Source organism: Vipera ursinii (assembly GCF_947247035.1).
Source record: "Vipera ursinii genome assembly, chromosome: 3".
In the NCBI taxonomy this organism is placed as follows: domain Eukaryota; kingdom Metazoa; phylum Chordata; class Lepidosauria; order Squamata; family Viperidae; genus Vipera; species Vipera ursinii.
This window is the reverse complement of record NC_139516.1, coordinates 173,399,745-173,418,300: the sequence shown is the minus strand read 5'-3', so window position 1 is coordinate 173,418,300 and position 18,556 is coordinate 173,399,745. Positions and strand designations below refer to the sequence as shown.

Sequence of the window (18,556 nt, the reverse complement as noted above, 5' to 3'; positions counted from 1 at the left end):
ATGTGGGCATTTATTTAATCTTGTTTTAACTTTTGTAATCTGTATTTTTATTTTTGCCCTGTTCACCGCCCTGAGTCCTTCGGGAGAAGGGCGGTATAGAAATATTATTAAATTAAATTAAATTAAATTTAGGAATGGGATATAAATGGATTCTGACAATTACACACCAAGGAAAGCTGCTGCTCTCTGTTTGTTCCAGTGGCCTGAAAAACCCTGAGGATCATTCTCCAACCATATTGCTAGAGGAATCAATGTATATAGTAAGTTGACATAAATTGACAAAGTTCATCTGTGCAGTAGTTGTGTCCATAGCTAGGGGTATCAGACTGGGGCTGACAAAATATGGACCATCTCTAAATAGCATCAAAGAATTTTCTGTATTGTTTTGCTTCCATATAACAGTCATCTGGAATTTTGTAATCCATAGGTTAGCCATATGCGAGCTCATGATATCTGAATACCATCCAGAATGTTAGTTGGTAGAGAGTAATGAGGCTGGTAACTAGGACAACTGGAATACACATTTCTTTATTGCCGCTTTATACTTTTCGCTTCCTAAACTAAAATCTTGCAATTGGGATCAAATAGGAGAACCACTGATAATTATTTTTGACTGGCTAAATTAGTTAATTACTTAATCCCCATATTGAAAAAACAAACCTACAGAGGTAGCAAATATTTTTTTCAAAATGAAAGGAAAGGAGGAGGATGGTTTACCTGATTTGAAATTCTAATTTGCAGCTTGTTGTTTGGTTTGGATGGAATAATGGGTATTACTGAAAAACAGAAGAACTTTGGAGTTTGAAGAATATGAACCAAGTTTTGGATGGCTTGGATATTTGTGTTATAATAAAGTAACACTTAATGTGCATTTTGAAAATTATGTTAGAAATGCCATAGTGAGAATATGGAATAGACACAAATCCAGGTTTTGCCCCTGAACACCTACATGGATGTCAGCACAAGAAGCATTTTGTAGATCTTGATAGGCAAGGACAAATGATTTTAATTGAAATACTAGAATTCTGTCAAGGGAAATGTAAAATAAAATTAAAGGATGAACTGGTGGCATAGGGAAATAGTTGTCAATGCTTCTCCTGTTTACAATTTTTAGAAAGATTTAAAGTAAAAAAAAAGAATTTCTTGGTTTTGAACATTGTAACACTGAGTTTAAAATAAAATTGTGTACGAACGATGAACACATAGCTGTTAATGTCTATGGAGATTCTCAATCATCCAGGTCATGGTTGTTGCAAAGGTGCTTTTCAAAAGGCCACTGGACTTTGCTTTTTCCTTGATAATGTTTCACTTCTCATACAAGAATTCTCAGAAGTGAAGAAGCTTATTGGATGAGAAGTGAAATGTTTTCAAAGAAAAAACAAAGAAAGTCCAGTCGCCTTTTGAAAAGCACCTTTGGAATGTAATTATTAAAATGTATAAACTTTTATTGAAGTTTGAAACAGAAGAACAAGAGAAAGAATGTATGACAAAGTGGGCTAAATTTTTGGTTACAATATACAGATGGAACAATGGGAAAATATCTGGCTAAAATGACTGAAATTTATGTTATAATCTCAAAGAAAATTCTTACTTGATGTACCATTGTTATACAGTATATCATTCAGAGAAATTGTCTAAGAATGTTTAAAGGTGCTCCCTATTTATGTTGGAAATGTGAACATCATATTTTATCATATTTTATCATGTGTTTGCACATCCAATAAACATATAATATTTGATGGATGTGCAAAGAAGCTAGAAATTTTTGAATTCAAATGCTATACACTGATTCAGAAGGTTTTAAAGATTCATCTGCAACTGAGTACAGCAGTTTTTCCTTTGGAATAGATGGACAAACAGCTGGAAAAAAAGTTATGGAACTTTGTACATGACAACTTCAGCGAGATTATTTTATATACGAAGTTAGAAAGGTTCAGCATTATCCACAACGGAGGAGTGGTTGGTGAAGATGACAGAGCTTGCTGAGAAGGCTAAGTTGACATCACTGACGAGAGAAAAGACCATATCTATGTTTACCGCTGATTGGAAACCCATTATAGACTTGTTGTTTGAGACAGTAAAAATGTTTTGATAATTAGACAGTATAGATTATAGAAAGAAGAGAGTTACGTTGTAAGCATATAGTAAGGGAAGAGGTAAATTTATAATTGTACTCAGGGCTTTTTTTCTCATAGAACGCTCAGAACGGAGTTCCGGCACCTTTTTTGGATGGAACCTTGTAGGGTAGGCAAAGCGGGTTGTATGACATGTGTGAGTTCCGGCACCTTTTTCTTTTACAAAAAAAAAGCACTGATTGTACTTATAACTGGTGTAAAGAAGATTGGAAGCTACTTCTTTGTATCTTTCTTTTGTATCTTTCTTTCTTTTTCTTCTTTAAAAAAGTCTTTAATAAAAATGAGAGAGAGAGAGAGAGAGAGAGAGAGAGAGAGAGAGAGAGAGAGAGAGAGAGAGAGAGAGAGAGAGAGAGAGAGAGAAGAATACTATGTTTCTTATGGATGCTAGAAGTTGCGTTCACAGCACCCAGACAGGAAAGGGTTACGGCTCTCTGCCTAGCACAGGGGTAGGCAACCTCGGCTCTTTTATGACTCGTGGACTTCAACTCCCAGAATTCCTGAGCCAGCTATGCTATGCTATGCTATGCTATGCTGGCTCAGGAATTCTGGGAGTTGAAGTCCACGAGTCATAAAAGAGCCGAGGTTGCCTACCCCTGGCCTAGCACCTAACGTAGTGCTTTAGCGGAGCTTGGGCCGCCCTCGGAGACCTTGTCGGCATCCGTAGCTCGTTCAGTGGTACTGTCAGCTGAACTGTGTCATATGATCGTGAGTGTCGGTTCTCCTTTCTCCGCTCGGTGGCTGACTGCGAATCAGTCGTCGTCGCGTCTGCCGAGTCCGGGGGCGGGTTTCGTTGCCGGCTTGCAAAGAGAGGTGAGATTCATAGCTCTTTCTCTCCTCAAGGGCCACCCAGCAGGTCGGGGCCATTCCTGGCGTCTCTAGAGGGAAGCTTGAAAGAATTGGCGGGCAGCGAGAAGGCGCCTGTGCTGTCATTCTCCCCAGTCGAGCTCGGATAGACGTTGCTGTCGCCGGGAAGCTCGGTAGAGGAAGGAGAGGTGAACGGCCTCGCTCCCAAGGAAGCCGTCGGAAGAAGGGCCCTGCAGAGACGCCCCAATTCAATGGTCTTGCTTCCAAGAGCCGACCCTTTCTAGACTTCACAGGGAAGGTCACGCAAGGCGGTGGTTCTTTGCTGCCCTGCTGCTGTCAGACATGTTTTTTTTCCTTTCCCTATTTTTTAGGAAGAAAACCTGTTATTAATATGATTTCATAATTTCTTGGATCTATAATATTCAGACAGCGGGCTGTCTATAGTAAAAAATATGTTAGATAGGTCAGATGATTTAAGCCAGGGGTCTTCAAACTTGGCCCTTTTATGACTTGTGGACTTCAACTCCCAGAATTCCTCAGCCAGCAAAGCTGGCTGAGGTTTTCTGGGAGTTGAAGTCCACAAGTCATAAAAGGGCCAAGTTTGAAGACCCCTGATTTAAGCAAATAAACTGGGTAGATGTAATAAGTCTTCCATATACAGATTATGAGAAGGAAACTGCTTGTTCCAAATATTTTAGCTTTTTGAATCTTTTACGTCCTTGAGTTTGCTGAATTGTTATCGCTCATTCCATCGTTTTGTTAAAAGTAGGAATGATTTTTTTTTTACCACATTACCTTTAGAGTGCGACAGATTTATTTGCAGGGTGATATAGCTGAACTTGGCTAGATTTTTTTTTGAACAAATCATAGGCTAGATCATTCCTGCAGATGCCTTTCTCTGAATTAAACCTTGCTTTTGTTAGCATGCTTTAACCAAAAAAAGCAGTAATAGCTGCTTCGTCCAATAATAGATGTGTATTTGCAGGGGAAGGGAAGGAAGGATTAATCTGGGTTTTTTTTGCATATGGTTAAATCACTGTAATACAGTTTCAGCTGGTTTGGTCAGATAGAGTTGGCTAGTACTGATCAACATCCTGCCCCAGTCATGACTTGATGCAATAAAAGCTAAATAGTTGTTTTGGCATCAGAAATTCAGAGTAGGACAGAAGCTATTTGAGGAGAAAACTAAATGGTGAAGGTCATTGGTGCGAGGATATTTAGCTGTGCTTCTGCTTTTTTGTGTTAGCATAAACAGTTGATATTACATTGGGACCTTAAGTACAATTTGTCCATGTGTTTTCAAAAATAAGCTGTGTTCTGTGATCAGTTGCACTTAATTTAGGAAAAGCATGTGTAGAACTTTAGTTTGAAATGCAAATTTTAAATTATGAAACAATAGGAAGAACCAAAGCCTATAGCTGCTTTCCACATGGAATTGGATGTGGAAACTGAATTGAGATTTTTTTCTTTCATAAGGGACCTCTGTTTAATAAATAACAGGAATTCTATTTTGGTAACTGATGTGTAATAATTTGTAATAATGGGGTGCACATTATTTTGTTTCCACAAAGTAAATTGTTACTTGCAATTTACAGAGATCTAACCAAGAAAAAGTAACCACATTGTAAATAATACATTGTAAATAATAAAAACAATACTCCCCCAATTTACAGCTATTAAAAACCTAGTTTAAACAAGCCATGCTAATTATGTATCAATTATTTCAGAGGGAGTGCATTTTTATACTAATACTTTAACTCCAACTGGGATTCTGTAAGAAAACAAAAATGTTTTTTATTAAAATGTCCAGAAAATTGGTGCCATTACATTAAGTCTGGTTCTCTTCTTACTGAATGAGTTATGAGCATTTGTATGGTCAAAAATATTTTTTATAACACACATAGTATGGAGTTTTGTCAATCCAGGTCTGTGAGTTAGTAATACAGCATAAACACAGGATGATTCATTTTGTGAGGTGTGTAAAATTTTTATGCTTATAAGAACTTTTGAAAATAGTTCAAAGTTGAATAATTGAAATAGATTTCTTGATTTGTTTTACCCCAGCCAAGGAATTGTTTTGATTAATTTTCATAATTTATATATGAAATTTATATATATATATGTGTGTGTGTGTGTGTGTGTGTACATGTGGTGTTAGAGATTGTTTGCTTGGGCTGCTTACTGTTGGCTCTTTGGCAGTTTCTTGATTGGAGTATTGTTTACTTGATTGTTGATTGTTGATTGTTGATCTGAAGTTAATAAACTTAGATGACATTTAAATTGGAAGCTCTGCAAAGGTATTGAAATTTAGCTTTTCAGATCAGTGAAAGTAAATTGATTTCAGTGTTCGTGTATTGTCTGAAGCATTGTTCAGGTTTATTGTAAACTCATATTTATCTTTCTTTCCTTAATAGGATTTAAATTACAGTAATTATGGATATCCGGGGTGCTGTTGATGCTGCTGTCCCAACCAATATCATTGCTGCTAAAGCAGCTGAAGTTCGGGCTAATAAAGTAAATTGGCAGTTGTATCTACAGTAAGTTTTGAAATGGGTACAAATGTTTATAAATGGCATAATTTTTCTAAAATAGTTGCGTATTTTAGAGCAGGGGTCTCCAACCCCTGGTCTGTGGACTGGCACTGGGCCATGGCATGCCAGAAACTGGGTCACGCAAACAAGTGAAGCCCCATCTGTGGGATGCAGGCAGCATGCAAAACCACGCCCCCTCTGCTCTGTGGAAAGACCTCTCTCCATGGAATCGGTCCCTGGTGCCCAAAAGGTTGGGGGCCACTTTTTAGAGTAGCTGTATTGGAAAGTAGAGCACTGTTTAAGACATGGAAAAATCTTGAGTCAGTGGAAATTGGGGAAAATGATTTGTCAGTTATTAGTAATAAGATATTTCAGTGTAGTAGTATATATTATTGTGAACCGTGCTTCTAGTAACATATTAAATGTTAGCTAAAATCAGGTTTTCAGAATAGCAACTTGTCCATCTACTATATTTTAATCAATTATATATTGAGAAAGATATATAGTCTGGGTACAAGTATTTTTTGAGAGCTAACTATATCCTTTTCCATATCTTCTCATCCCACTACTTATGTTAATAAATTATTGCTTCGTAGCAAAACAAGTTTCTATTGTTGGCTTCATTTTTCTTCTTGAAGATACTTGAAAATTAAAGCTTATTGGGATAAATAGATGGACAAGGTTTTTCATACTCTTCTGTATTCTGCCCCCTCCCCCCATGCCCAAGACATTGATTGTATGAACCTGTTTATTTCTTTGTACCAAAATATTGGCTAGGCGATATCCTTCCTGCCTATGAAAGTAATGTTATTCCTTCTTGTTTTTGTGTGTCTTAAGTAAGAAATTATATGATCTTATGATAAAAGTGTCCAATTCAAATCATTTCAATTTGCTTTTGCCTAGTTGTCAATGTCAATTCAGTTCATTTTGTCTTTTAATACATTTGGCCATTATTAATTGATTATGTATCACAAAGTTGATGTTGATACTTAGCAATCACATAGATTTTCTCCATGATAATCTGTTCCGAGCTTGATCTTTATTAATATTAGTTCTACTCTTAAACTGGGTTTGCCAAATGTGTTAGGAATAATAAATCTATTATTTTTTAAACAATGTGTGTGTTGATGGAAAATGTCATAAGAAAAATGTTACAAAAAGATAACAGAAATGTACTTGGAATTGTTTGTTGTGGTAGCAGCATAAACTGTGCTGTGGAAAATAGATGTAAAATATAAAATTTAAACCTTCAAGTAATACAGAGGAGCCAATTTGTCTTGAAACATTAACTTAACTTTGACTTAAAACATACATATTGTAACAAATTTGAGGAGGCAGGGGCATAATGTATTTTCAGAAGACAGCCAGGACATGGCTTACATAAAGGACACATGTATATTTTTAAACAAAAGAAAAATATGCTCACATTGTCTAAGGAGCTTTTAAACAATTCTTGAAACTAAGTCTAAGATGAGTGGTAAATACTTTAAATGTGAGACATAAAGCTTTTGTTTATGAGGTAACATTTTGTCGCCAAGATAGCCCACCCAGTTCATCATTTCATATAAATGATTTTAGAAGCAATTGTGGGAGTTCTGGGGGCACAAAAGAATGAAGGCTACAAATCAGAAGTGCTAAAAAAAGATTCTTTTTTTCTTTTACAGAGGGCTAATGATTTCAGGAGAAGACTGTGAATTCATTCAAAGATTTGAACAAAAACGGAGTCCGGAAGAAAAGCAAGAATTAATACAAGCAGAAGGCAATCAAGTAATACCATTTCTGTGGGGCAAATAATTAGTCTTCTGAATTGTTTTGGTTTTATTTTTTATTTGTTATTGTAATTTATTTGGTTTGGAAAGATCTGTTCTTGTATGCAGTAGTCACAGTTTTTTCAAACTACTTACATTATTAATGTGACATACCTAAGTTATTTTGACAGTTTAAAAATAGTGTGTGCCCCGACAAATATTCTCCAGGAAATAGCAGTTAATCCCTATTATATTACAGTATATTATTTTACAAACTTCTCAAATTAGAAATAAATCCTATTGACCTCTGTGGGGTTTTGCCACAATAAAATTATTCAGCAGTATAATATGTTTATCTGAGTACTCTTTTACAAATTATTTGCTATTATTAACAATCAATCTTGAAACAGTATTCACATTTTGTTATTTGATATGGCTTTCTAGAACAGGGCTTTTCAACCTTTTCACCGATTGCACCCCTTTTAGGATAAGACAATATTCGAGTACCACCAGTTGCCTAGCAAGGTGTCAAAAACTTTATGACCAAAAAAAGGAACAAAGTGATAAAGTACAAGCAGTCCTCAACTTACAACAGTTCTCTTAGTGACTGTTCAAAGTTACAACGGCACTGAAAAAGTGACTTATGACCATTTCTCACACTTACGACCATTGCAGCATTCCCCTGGGTCACATGATTTACATTCGGATGCTTGGCAACTGATTCATATTTCTGATGGTCACAGTGTCCCAGGGTTATGTGATCCCTTTTTGCAACCTTTTGACAAGCAAAGTCAATGGCTGTGGGGTGCTTGTGTGGGGTGGGTGGGTGGGGGGCTGTGGGGGGATCCAGGGGTCTCCAGTGGAGGGGAGTAGGACTGGGGTGGGCACCAGGGCATAGTCCATCAGAGGAGCCTCACCGTCCCTCTTGGGCTGCACGGAAGACTCACAGATGGTGGTACGGGCTGTTCAGAGCCCTGGGCAGTGGAGGGCAAGCGCCCAACCTGGCCCTCCCAGGGCACCAGGACCCTGCAGCTCAACCCAGTCCAGCCCCACTTTCCTGAGGGGGCGCTGCTGCTGCTGCTGTGCTCACTCCTTGGCCAGGTTGCTCATGGTGGATGCAGAAGGGCAAAGTGCGTGGGTCAGAGGGAGGCCCACTCCCCCTCCATGCGAGGAGACCTGGCCTTGTAAACAAAGCATCCTTCGCAATAGGATGGGAGTCCACCAGGTTAGACCAGGAGGAAGGGGCAAGGGGATGGCGAATGGGCAGCAGGGCTGCTGGTGGCCAAGTGCTAAGGCAGGACTTCCCTCAGAGCCTCCCTTCCTCTCATTATAACCTTCCTTCCATCCTTCCTTCCTTCCTTCCTTCCTTCCTTCCTTCCTTCCTTCCTTCCTTCCTTCTTCCCTTTTCTTTTTTTCTTTCCCTCTTCATTCTCCCTTCTCTTTTCTTCCTTCCCCTCTCCTTTTTTCCTTCCTTGCTCTCTTCCCCTCTTTCCTTCTTTTTCTTTGTCTTTCCTCTTTCCCTTTCTCCTTTCCTGTCCCTTCTTGGATGCTCAAATGCAAAAGGGGAAACATTTCTCGATGCCTCCTTGCCTTGTGATCAAATGCCACTCTTGCTAGTAGTTTGTGGCCACTTAAAAGATTGAGAAAAACCAGCCTCACTTTATCCCGTGCTTGCCTTTATTGGGGGCGTCCACAGACAACAGTAGAGCAAAACTGTCAAAATGGTGGCTGTGATAGTTGATTAAAGCTCCTCCGTTTTTTTATGTGGAACAGCTTTAGCATTGAGGAACAGAGGTAGCTTAGCTGCTTTTCTATTAATACATAATCCTTAAAAGAGCTCTCTTGTAGGGACCTTGCCTTGGTCTAATTTAGACTGGAAATATAGCAAATGAAAATATTTTTCCCACTCTGCTTTCTCCTGTTTTCTCCACTGGAAATGGCTGTTAGCAACAAACAAGGAAGGGCTACTTTCCTAAGAGCTCACAATTCAAGAATACCAAAGTTAACTTGGATTGCCAACAAAGTTCTGTCTGTGACAAAACAAGAACCCAAAATTGCTTTTTCCTTTGAACTGAGGCATTTCCAACCAAATTGCCCCTTCCTTCCTTCCTTCCTTCCTTCCTTCCTTCCTTCCTTCCTTCCTTCCTTCCTTCCTTCCTTCCTTTTTTCCTTCCTTCCTTCCTTCCTTCCTTCCTTCCTTCCTTCCTTCCTTCCTTCCTTCCCTCCCTCCCTCCCTCATCCTTCCCTTTCCCCTTTTTCTTCTTTCCTCCCTCCCTCCTTTTTCCTTCCTTCCTTCCCTCTTTCCTTCCTTCTTTCCTCCCCTTTTTCTTTCCTTACTCCTTCCCTCCCTCCTTTTTCCTAACCTTAACCCACCCTCCCTCCCTCCCTCCTTGCCCTGCTTTTTTTTTAAGCAGCCAGAGGCTGTGGGCAGAGGTGGCAGCAGGCAGGCAGCAGTGGGTAGAGGCTTCACATTTTGACTCCTCCCCCATTGTTGCCTTTGCATTGCTCTCATCTCACCTATCCCAGACCCATGCATGTGTGTGTGTGTGTGTGTGTGTGTGTGTGTGTGTGCGAGCAAGCGGGCGGGGGGTCTCACCCCTTGCAGCTTCTGCGATGGCAGGCTGCAAACTAATGAAAGCTGTTTTTTTGGAGTACTTGTTTCTTTTTCTCAACTATAGCTAAACTTTTTTTATATATATAAAATCAGAATAAATTTTTAGAATCTGAAATGTAACATTTTTGTGCAACCCTTATGTACACAATTATTTCTTGCAAAGGAATCTAGAGGGATATTTTCTTTTCCCTTCTCCCCCACTTTAGTGAAATATTTATGAATATTCTAAGAAAGCTTGTGGAGGGCAGCATAGGTGAGAGGGTGTCAGGAAGACTTCTTTGCATGGGTATATATTCATAGTTCTATTTATTTAAGTTATTTTATTATATTCTCCACCAGCCAGTAAAATCCATTAAGGAAATAGAATGAAGGCTATTGCTAAGCACATTGGTTTGTGCTTAAATTGTAAGCCACCCTGAGTCTTCGGAGAAGGGCGGGATATAAATGGGATTAAAATAAAATTTAAAAAAATTGTTTGAAGAAATATCCATTTTAATATAACGGTGTGTAAATGCAATCTTGTTTCTCTTAATGTTCAGCTGTTACAGTTCTAATCTTTTGGAAGAGTGAAGGAAAAAAGAGGCAACCTTCCAGAGCATTTGGTTACAAATGATTTTGTTTATTTTTCCCCAAGTTACTTTTGAAAATCAAGTTGGCATTTCAGCATATTTCCATTTGGTTAATGTGGTTTAACATATATAATTTACTTTAGGGGCAAGTCTTTACTATTCCTCATACAAATCACAGCAAATATTTGTATGAATCTGAATTAGAAGTAACAGAATATATGCAGTGTTTATTTTTATATAATGAAGAGAAGAATAAAGCTGTTGTTGCTCCTCCATATGAAGTCCAGTTGTTTCAGTGATAACTGAAAGAATGGAGTTTGTTCAATAATAATGTGCTTCATGAAAGCATTGTAGCAAATCAACATCTAAAAAATTATTTTTTTCCTAGTGTGCTAAAACATTCATAAGTCTGATGACTCATATCTCCAAGGAACAGACAGTTCAGTACATTTTAACTATGGTTGATGATATGCTACAGGTACGTTCATTAACTATTTTCATGATTAACTAATTGATATGCAGGTTTCTTACTTCAGTATAGCTGGCTTTTTACTTTATATCCACTTTCCCAGTAATGCTGGGCAGATAACACTTCCTGTGAGTACAGTCTTTTAGAAAATACTTTAGCCATTCTTTACATTTTGGCATGATTATATTTATATCCTGAAAACAAATAATGCATCAGTTGATCTACTTGCAGAATGTATCAAAGAAAGTTTAATCTAATTGTTAAGCTGCTTCTCAATAAGCAGGACTTTCATCATGCTATACAATAAAGAGTAGTCAACCTAGTATCCTCCAGATATTATGGACTATGCCCTGCTATCTCATTCAGCTGATAGTTTTGGCTAATATCTGTGAGAGCTGGTTCAGAATTATTTGGGTCTGGATTGGTGAAAAATGCAGAATTAGACTGCTAACTGGTATGCCATACTTATATTAAAAGAAATGATTGCCTGTTGCTTTTCAGGAATAATATAAAGTCATGGTAATCTGGAAATATTATTTATTCTCATAAGCATCTTCATTTCTGATACACATGGCCAGAGATATTAAATTAGTTTTGCTTTATCAATTCCTTCTCTTGGCTTGAATCCTATAAAACAAATAATGTTTACTACTGTATTTATAGCATCTGAATTAATAAATGATCCTTTTATTCTTAGGTATTATTCCAATGAAGTTTGTGTCTTGCAATTTAACTTAGAATACTTTTTGTAGTTTGGCTTTGCTAAATATCACAATTATTTGCATTTTTAATGGTGTGTAATTTTATCAAAACATTAAATTGCAGGGAGGGGCTGTTTTTCGATCTAGCACTTTTATATGCCTCATTGAAGATCTTTTTAAGTGCTATGATAATGGATATATTGCAACAGCAAGGGAATCAAATGGCAAATGGACTGCAGGATGTGTCGATAATGGTGCATTATCATCAGTTTTGATCTAGTTTACTATTATCACCTAATCATAGCACTTATGCAGGATAAACATCAAAATGTAATTCTTTGTATGTGTTATATGCATTGCCTATCTTGCTGGAACCATTTTGAATTAAATCCTATATAAGTATCAGTCATGATCTTTCGACGCTGGTATCAGTATAGTTCATTTAATCTGTTTCTTTCAACAGGAGAATCACCAGCGGGTTACTATTTTCTTTGACTACGCGAAGAGGGACAAGAACACTGCATGGTCTTATTTCCTGCCAATGTTGAATCGTCAGGATCTTTTCACTGTGCATATGGTAAACTTTCAATCAATAAAAACCCCAAATTTGCCAAGTAGTATATTCTTCTAGAAAGAACTGAAATGCTGTTTTCTCTACTGTTTTTCAGGCTGCCAGAATTATTGCTAAACTAGCAGCTTGGGGACGGGACCTGATGGAAGGCAGTGACTTAAATTATTACTTCAATTGGATTAAAACTCATCTTAGTTCACAGGTATATGTAGTCATACTTAAAATATCTGTAAATTAAATTACTTCAATTAAAACAGAAATTACTCTGCGATTCTGTGCTGCATCTATATTGGTGGAATTATATTACTTTCAATGAGACATCTTTTTAAAGTGATGAGCCTACAAACATTCACTGGGCTTCAATAAAGTTGGTCAATATGGGGTGTATGGACATATCATTGTTGCTGGCCTTCTCCTGAAAAATGCATGAAACTAATCTGTGTATTTGAGTACCACCAGGTAGCATTACACAACTAGAAAATTTCCTACCAGCTTTTATGCTAAGAAAAATTACTGGTGTATTACAACACAGAAGTCATGATTATATTTTACTATGACGGTAAGCTCTAGAGAAACCTGTAGACTTCTGTTTTATTGATTAATGAAACACTGGAAGTTTTAAAGAAGAGACTGGACAACCATTTGTCTGAAATTGTATAGGGTTTCCTACCTGAGCAGGGGGTTGGACTAGAAGACCTCAAAGGTCCTTTCCAACTTTACTACTACTTTACAACTACTATTACTACTACTACTACTACTACTGTTACTGTTATTAAACAAAGCAGAATATTCCAGTATGAAATATTTAAATATGTTCCTGAAGTCCAAATGACATGAACTTGACTGAATTCTGGGTAATTTTGTGGATATTTTCAGGTTAAAAAGCCCATACATGAGAATGAAATAAAAAGGACATACTGTACCCATTATTCTTTATGAATCTTCAGAACATAACTTGTGTTTGTAATTGATGCAAACATTGGAATTGCTTCTTTAGAAACTTTCTATTAACTTTGTTTTTTTCTTTTGCCTTTTTATTTTTTCCTACTTTTTCTTTTATGTTTCTGTAGTTTTTTTAAAAAAATCAGTGTAAATTTCCTTTAAATAAAAATAATTCTGAGTGTATCTTTTTTGTTTTATGCCAGAAACTACGTGGTACTGGAAGTGCTAATGAACCTGGAACTGATGTAAGTATCTATTTCTTCCTGAATATAGGCTGGATCTGGGTTAACGTTAGTTCTTTTTGGTAGCAATAGGAAGCTAGCCTGGTTTCAGCAGGATATACTAAATTATTTTTTAGTAGGAAGCTCTTGAAATAATACTTATTTGAATTCTCTTTCAATTCTCTTTTTATTCTAAAATCTTACTCATTCAAGTGTCTAAGGCTTCCTAGTGAAGTGTCTACTAAAATGTGCCTGATGGAAACCTATCAGCCAGAATTTGCAAAACTAGGCTGTTAGCTTAGAGCAGGCAGGTCTATCTCACGACGTCATGTGACATCGCACGACGTGTCGCGACTTTTCCCCCATTGCCGACAGTGGAGTGGGCGCGGTTTTACGTAGTATGATGCCTCTAGCCTGCAGACCGGCAGTTTGACATGCCTGGCTTAGAGAATCTAAGGATGCAATGTAATAGCACTGCATGCAGCACTGAAGTATTTAGGAAATCATGTCTAGGATATTCCTAGCTCTTCAGTCAGTTTTGTTGAAGAGGAGGATGTGTGGATGATTGAAGGATGGTATGTTGTAATGAGAACTGGGACCCAGTTGAAATGCTGGCATCCTCAAGCTAGAAGACAGGTTGTGGTAAGCTGCTTTGGTAGCGGCTTGTGTGTAGATAGTCATAAGAGAATGCAGGAACAGTATTAGTAACCTTTAGTGAACAACCAGCTATAGTCAGCATAGCAACCCAACAAAAGAGCACTGCTTAGCTTTCAAGCCTTGAACATGGCATCTCTGGAGAGGCAGCAGTTGGGACATTTTGAAATCAAATGGAAAACTGATTAATAGGGAAACTTCATTGGCTCTGCTGTTCCCCGAAGAACTTCAAGCTTATCCTTCTTTAAGTCACATTTGATAAATTTGGGGAAACTCAACAGTTTGGGTACACATGTTCTCTTAGTTAGTCCTCATAAAGGGATTGACATAATTAGCTACCTTGTGGAGACTTTTTGACCCTAAATATGATTAGTTAAAAGGAATAGAAGCTGGAATTTTGATGGATTCTTCAACAACTTGCTGATGATGTTTTTGCGTGTGCATAGATGAAGAAGCACAAGAGCTTATCAGCTTACTAGATTTTTTAATACAGTACTTGCTTGTGTAATATTGTAAGACACATTGACTGTTTTTAGATACTATAGCTTCATTTTAAATGTTCATTCAGAAAAAAAATATACGTTGTTTCTATTTTGGAATCTTAATAGTAGGAAAATAATTAATAATAATTAAGAAAAATTCTGCTTTGTGTATAAAGGTTGAAATACTTTTGTTTAGTTTCCTGTTGCAAAATAAGATATATCCATCACAACTGTCTGGGTTAGTTACTGTATATATGAAGCATACTACATGACTACTTATTAGATGTTCTTTGGAAGCAGTGTAGTAATATCGCTTGGTTGCATGCTGAACATTTTGTAAATCAGTCACTGCTATGAGTAGGCATGCAAGAACTTGCAAGTTCTACTTCAGAACAGATCTGGGCCTTTTTTATTTGACTAAATTCAATCTTGGAAAGGACCTAATGCACTTAGTTCTGATGAGTTTCTTCTGAAATCATAACCTATTTTGGTTTAAGTGCTTTGTGGCACCAGATTTTTGTTTATTTTCTCTTTATATAAGGGTATGAAAGAATGAAATAATCCACATTCATTACTGGCTTGGAGTACTTCTTGCTTTTTAAGTTCAAATGTGAATATTTTAATCAGCACAGAATGTGTTTTCAGTGTTGTTACTCTATTAATCGTTTTGAAAAAATCAGCCTTACACTCCATATTAGATAAATAGGGTTTTTTAAAAAATAAATCTTATAAATATATTTGTATAGATCGTAGGAATCTATAGAAAAACAAGACAATGTTGTTAACATGCATTGTCTATAGGTACTGTAGAAGGTCTTAGTTCAAAAGGATATTGCAACTTACCTAAGAATCTAGTATTGAGAAAGTTATTGTGCATGTAACCCAAAGTCTTAATAAACCAGTGAACAGCCTGATATATTTGATGAATTGCAGTGAACATTTTGTTTTGTTTTTTAAATTCGGCTTCCTCCAACTTGAAAGTAGTAACAGGCATTTCTAGTGTTGGGCCAGATTCTGCTTTCAGGATCAATAAATATTTGAGAACTTCTTACTTAAATCATGTTATGTACATATCTTTAGGGAAGTATATTCTTCTTTCATGTAGAGTTCACAATATGTCCAATGTGTTGCTGGGTGTTTGCAGTTGATGCTCAGAGTCAATGAATACCGTTTTGCATGGGTAGAATCAGATGGAGTAAACTGGTAAGTATTTGTAAGACAAATATCAGTGTCTGCTGTTTTAGTGGACTATCTTCTTGGGCCATATTTAGATATCTGATTTAACAGAATATCATTGTAATGTCTTTTAAAAGAGATATTCTCTGTTGATAAGCAGACGATTGTACTTAAAAGAATAATGGGGACTGCATTATATTATGGGCAGAAACACTGGCATAATGGATGATAAACACAAATCTAAATTCATTTAAAATTGCTATTCTGTTCACAGTAAACGTGAATTAAATTGCATTGAATGTTGAGGAGTTGCTGCAGGACATTTAAGTTAGAGGAAAATATTTGTTGTTGTTAGTTGCGAAGTCATATCCGACCCCTCGCAACCCCATGGACAATGTTCCTCCAGGTCTTCCTATCCTCTACCATCTTCTGGAGTCCATTTAAGCTCACACCTACTGCTTCAGTGACTCCATCCAGCCACCTCATTCTCTGTCGTTCCCTTCTCTTGCCCTCAACCTTTCCCAGCATTAGGCTCTTCTCCAGTGAGTCCTTCCTTCTCATTAGGTGGCCAAAGTATTTGAGTTTCAACTTCAGGATCTGGCCTTCTAAAGAGCAGTCAGGGTTGATCTCCTCTAGGACTGACCGGTTTGATCGCCTTGCAGTCCAAGGGTCTCACAGAAGTCTTCTCCAGCACCATAGTTCAAAGGGTCAATTCTTTGGCGCTCAGCCTTTCTTATGGTCCAACTTTCACAGCCATACATTGCAACTGGGAAGACCATAGCCTTGACTATATGCACTTTGGTTGGCAGGGTGATGTCTCTGCTTTTTAGTGTGCTGTCTTGGCTACAGTCCCCATCTGCAGTGATCTTGGAGCCCAGGAAAATAAAATCTGTAACTACCTCCATTTCTTCCCCATCTATTTGCCAGGAATTGAGAGGACCGGATGCCATGATCTTGGTTTTCTTAATGTTAAGTTTCAACCCAACTTTTGCACTCTCCTTCTTCACCCGCAGCAAGAGGCTTTTTAGTTCCTCTTCACTTTCTGTCATTAGAGTGGTCATCTGCATATCTTAGGTTGTTGATATTTCTTCCGGCAATCTTAATTCCAACTTTTGATTCATCTAGCCCTGCCTTTCTCATGATGTGCTATGCATATAAATTAAATAGGCAGGGCGACAGTATACAGCCTTGCCGGACTCCTTTCCCAATTTTGAACCAATCAGTGGTTCTATGTCCAGTTCTCACTGTTGCTTCTTGACCCGCATATAGGTTTCTCAAGAGACAAATAAGATGGTCTGGTACTGCCACCTCTTTAAGAACTTGCCACAGTTTGTTGTGATCCACAAAATCAAATGCTTTAGCATAGTCAATGAAGCAGAAGTAGATGTTTTTCTGGAACTCCCTAGCTTTCTCTATGATCCAGCGTATGTTGCCAATTTGATCTCTAGTTCCTCTGCCTCTTCGAAATCCTGCCTGTACTTCTGGTAGTTCTCAATCCACATACTGCTGGAGTCTAGCTTGTAGGATTTTAAGCATAACTTTACTAGCATGAGAAATGAGTGCAATGGTGCAATAGTTTGAACATTCTTTGGCATTGCCTTTCTTTGGAATTGGAATGTAAACTGATCTTTTCCAATCCTGTGGCCGCTGTTGAGTTTTCCAAATTTGCTGGAAAATTGAGTGTAGCACTTTTACTGCATCGTCTTTTAAGATTTTGAATAGCTCAGCTGGAATACTGTCACCTCCACTACCTTTGTTGTTGCTCAGCTTTCCTAAGGCCCATTTCACTTCACATTCTAGGATGTCTGGCTCGAGGTCAGTGACCACCTCATCGTGATTATCAGGGATGTTAAGCTCATTCTTGTATAGTTCTTTTGTGTAATTTTGCCACCTCTTCTTATTCTCTTCTGCCTCTGTTAGGTCCCTGCCATTTTGGTCATTTATCATGCCCAGTTTTGCATGAAACGTTCCCTTCATCTTGTTCTGAACCAGCCCTCTTCTCGCACCCCTAATCAAAAGAAGAGACTGGAAAGCGTCCAAGACCAAAAGGCTTCTGCCAAGTTTTAATTACACTGTTACAAAAATACAAGAGCTTGACTTCTCAAACGGAAAAAGTTGCTTTCAGCAACCAGCCCCTCCCCAAACACTTCTTTTATAGAGAGCTCAGGGCGTGGTCTCCCTGTGCCTCCTCCCGAGGAGTCCCATAGCCTTTCTTTGTTTGTCCCTGCTCGTCTGCCTCCTGCGTCGGGCGTCCTTGAACAGGGCCAGCTGTGGGTCATCATCCTCCGCACTCTCGGGCTCACACAGCTGAGAAGAGGTTCCCGGCTGAGGACTCTGCAAAGCCTCCAAATCATCATCAGCCGGTTCGTTTCCCTCCTCCCCCACATCTGAGTCCTCCGATACATCGGACCCGGCTGTCGGACCCACAGGCTGGCCCTGAGTCACAACACATCTCTCCAATTTTCTTGAAGAGATCTATGGTCCTCCCTATTCTATTGTTTTCTTCTATTTCTTTGCACTGTTCATTTAAGAAGGCATTCTTATCTCTTCTAGCTATTCTCTGGAATTCTGCATTCAATTGGGTATATCTTTCTTTTTCTCCCTTGCCTTTCGCTTCCCTCCTTTCCCTCCTATTTGCAAAGCTTCCTCAGACAACCATTTTACTTTCTTGCATTTCTTTTTCTTTTGGATGGTTTTAGTTGCTACCTGTTGTACAATGTTGTGAACCTCTGTCCATAGTTCTTCAGGCACTCTGTCTATCAGATCTAATTCCTTAAATCTATTTGTCACCTCTACTGTATATTTGTCAGGGATATGATTTAGTTCATACATGAGTGGCCTAGTGCTTTTCCCTACTTTCTTCAGTTTAAGCCTAAATTTTGCAATGAGAAGCTCATGGTCTGAGCCACAGTCAGCTCCTGGTCTTGTTTTTACTGACT

General features: G+C 38.0%; 1 protein-coding gene across 2 annotated transcripts in view; it reads left to right on the top strand.

Moving 5' to 3' along the window:
- Positions 1-2,839: 2,839 nt before the first annotated feature.
- Positions 2,840-18,556, top strand: part of ATP6V1H (ATPase H+ transporting V1 subunit H) — a 28,415-nt gene continuing 12,698 nt past the window's right edge. For both annotated transcript variants that reach the window (XM_083357599.1, XM_083357598.1), the window contains exons 1-8: positions 2,840-2,945; positions 5,354-5,476; positions 7,135-7,237; positions 10,790-10,879; positions 12,035-12,148; positions 12,240-12,344; positions 13,288-13,329; positions 15,547-15,644. In XM_083357599.1, coding sequence (XP_083213725.1) covers positions 5,373-5,476; positions 7,135-7,237; positions 10,790-10,879; positions 12,035-12,148; positions 12,240-12,344; positions 13,288-13,329; positions 15,547-15,644 — 656 coding nt within the window. In that variant the 5' untranslated portion in view covers positions 2,840-2,945; positions 5,354-5,372. The remainder of the gene's footprint in view (positions 2,946-5,353; positions 5,477-7,134; positions 7,238-10,789; positions 10,880-12,034; positions 12,149-12,239; positions 12,345-13,287; positions 13,330-15,546; positions 15,645-18,556) is intronic.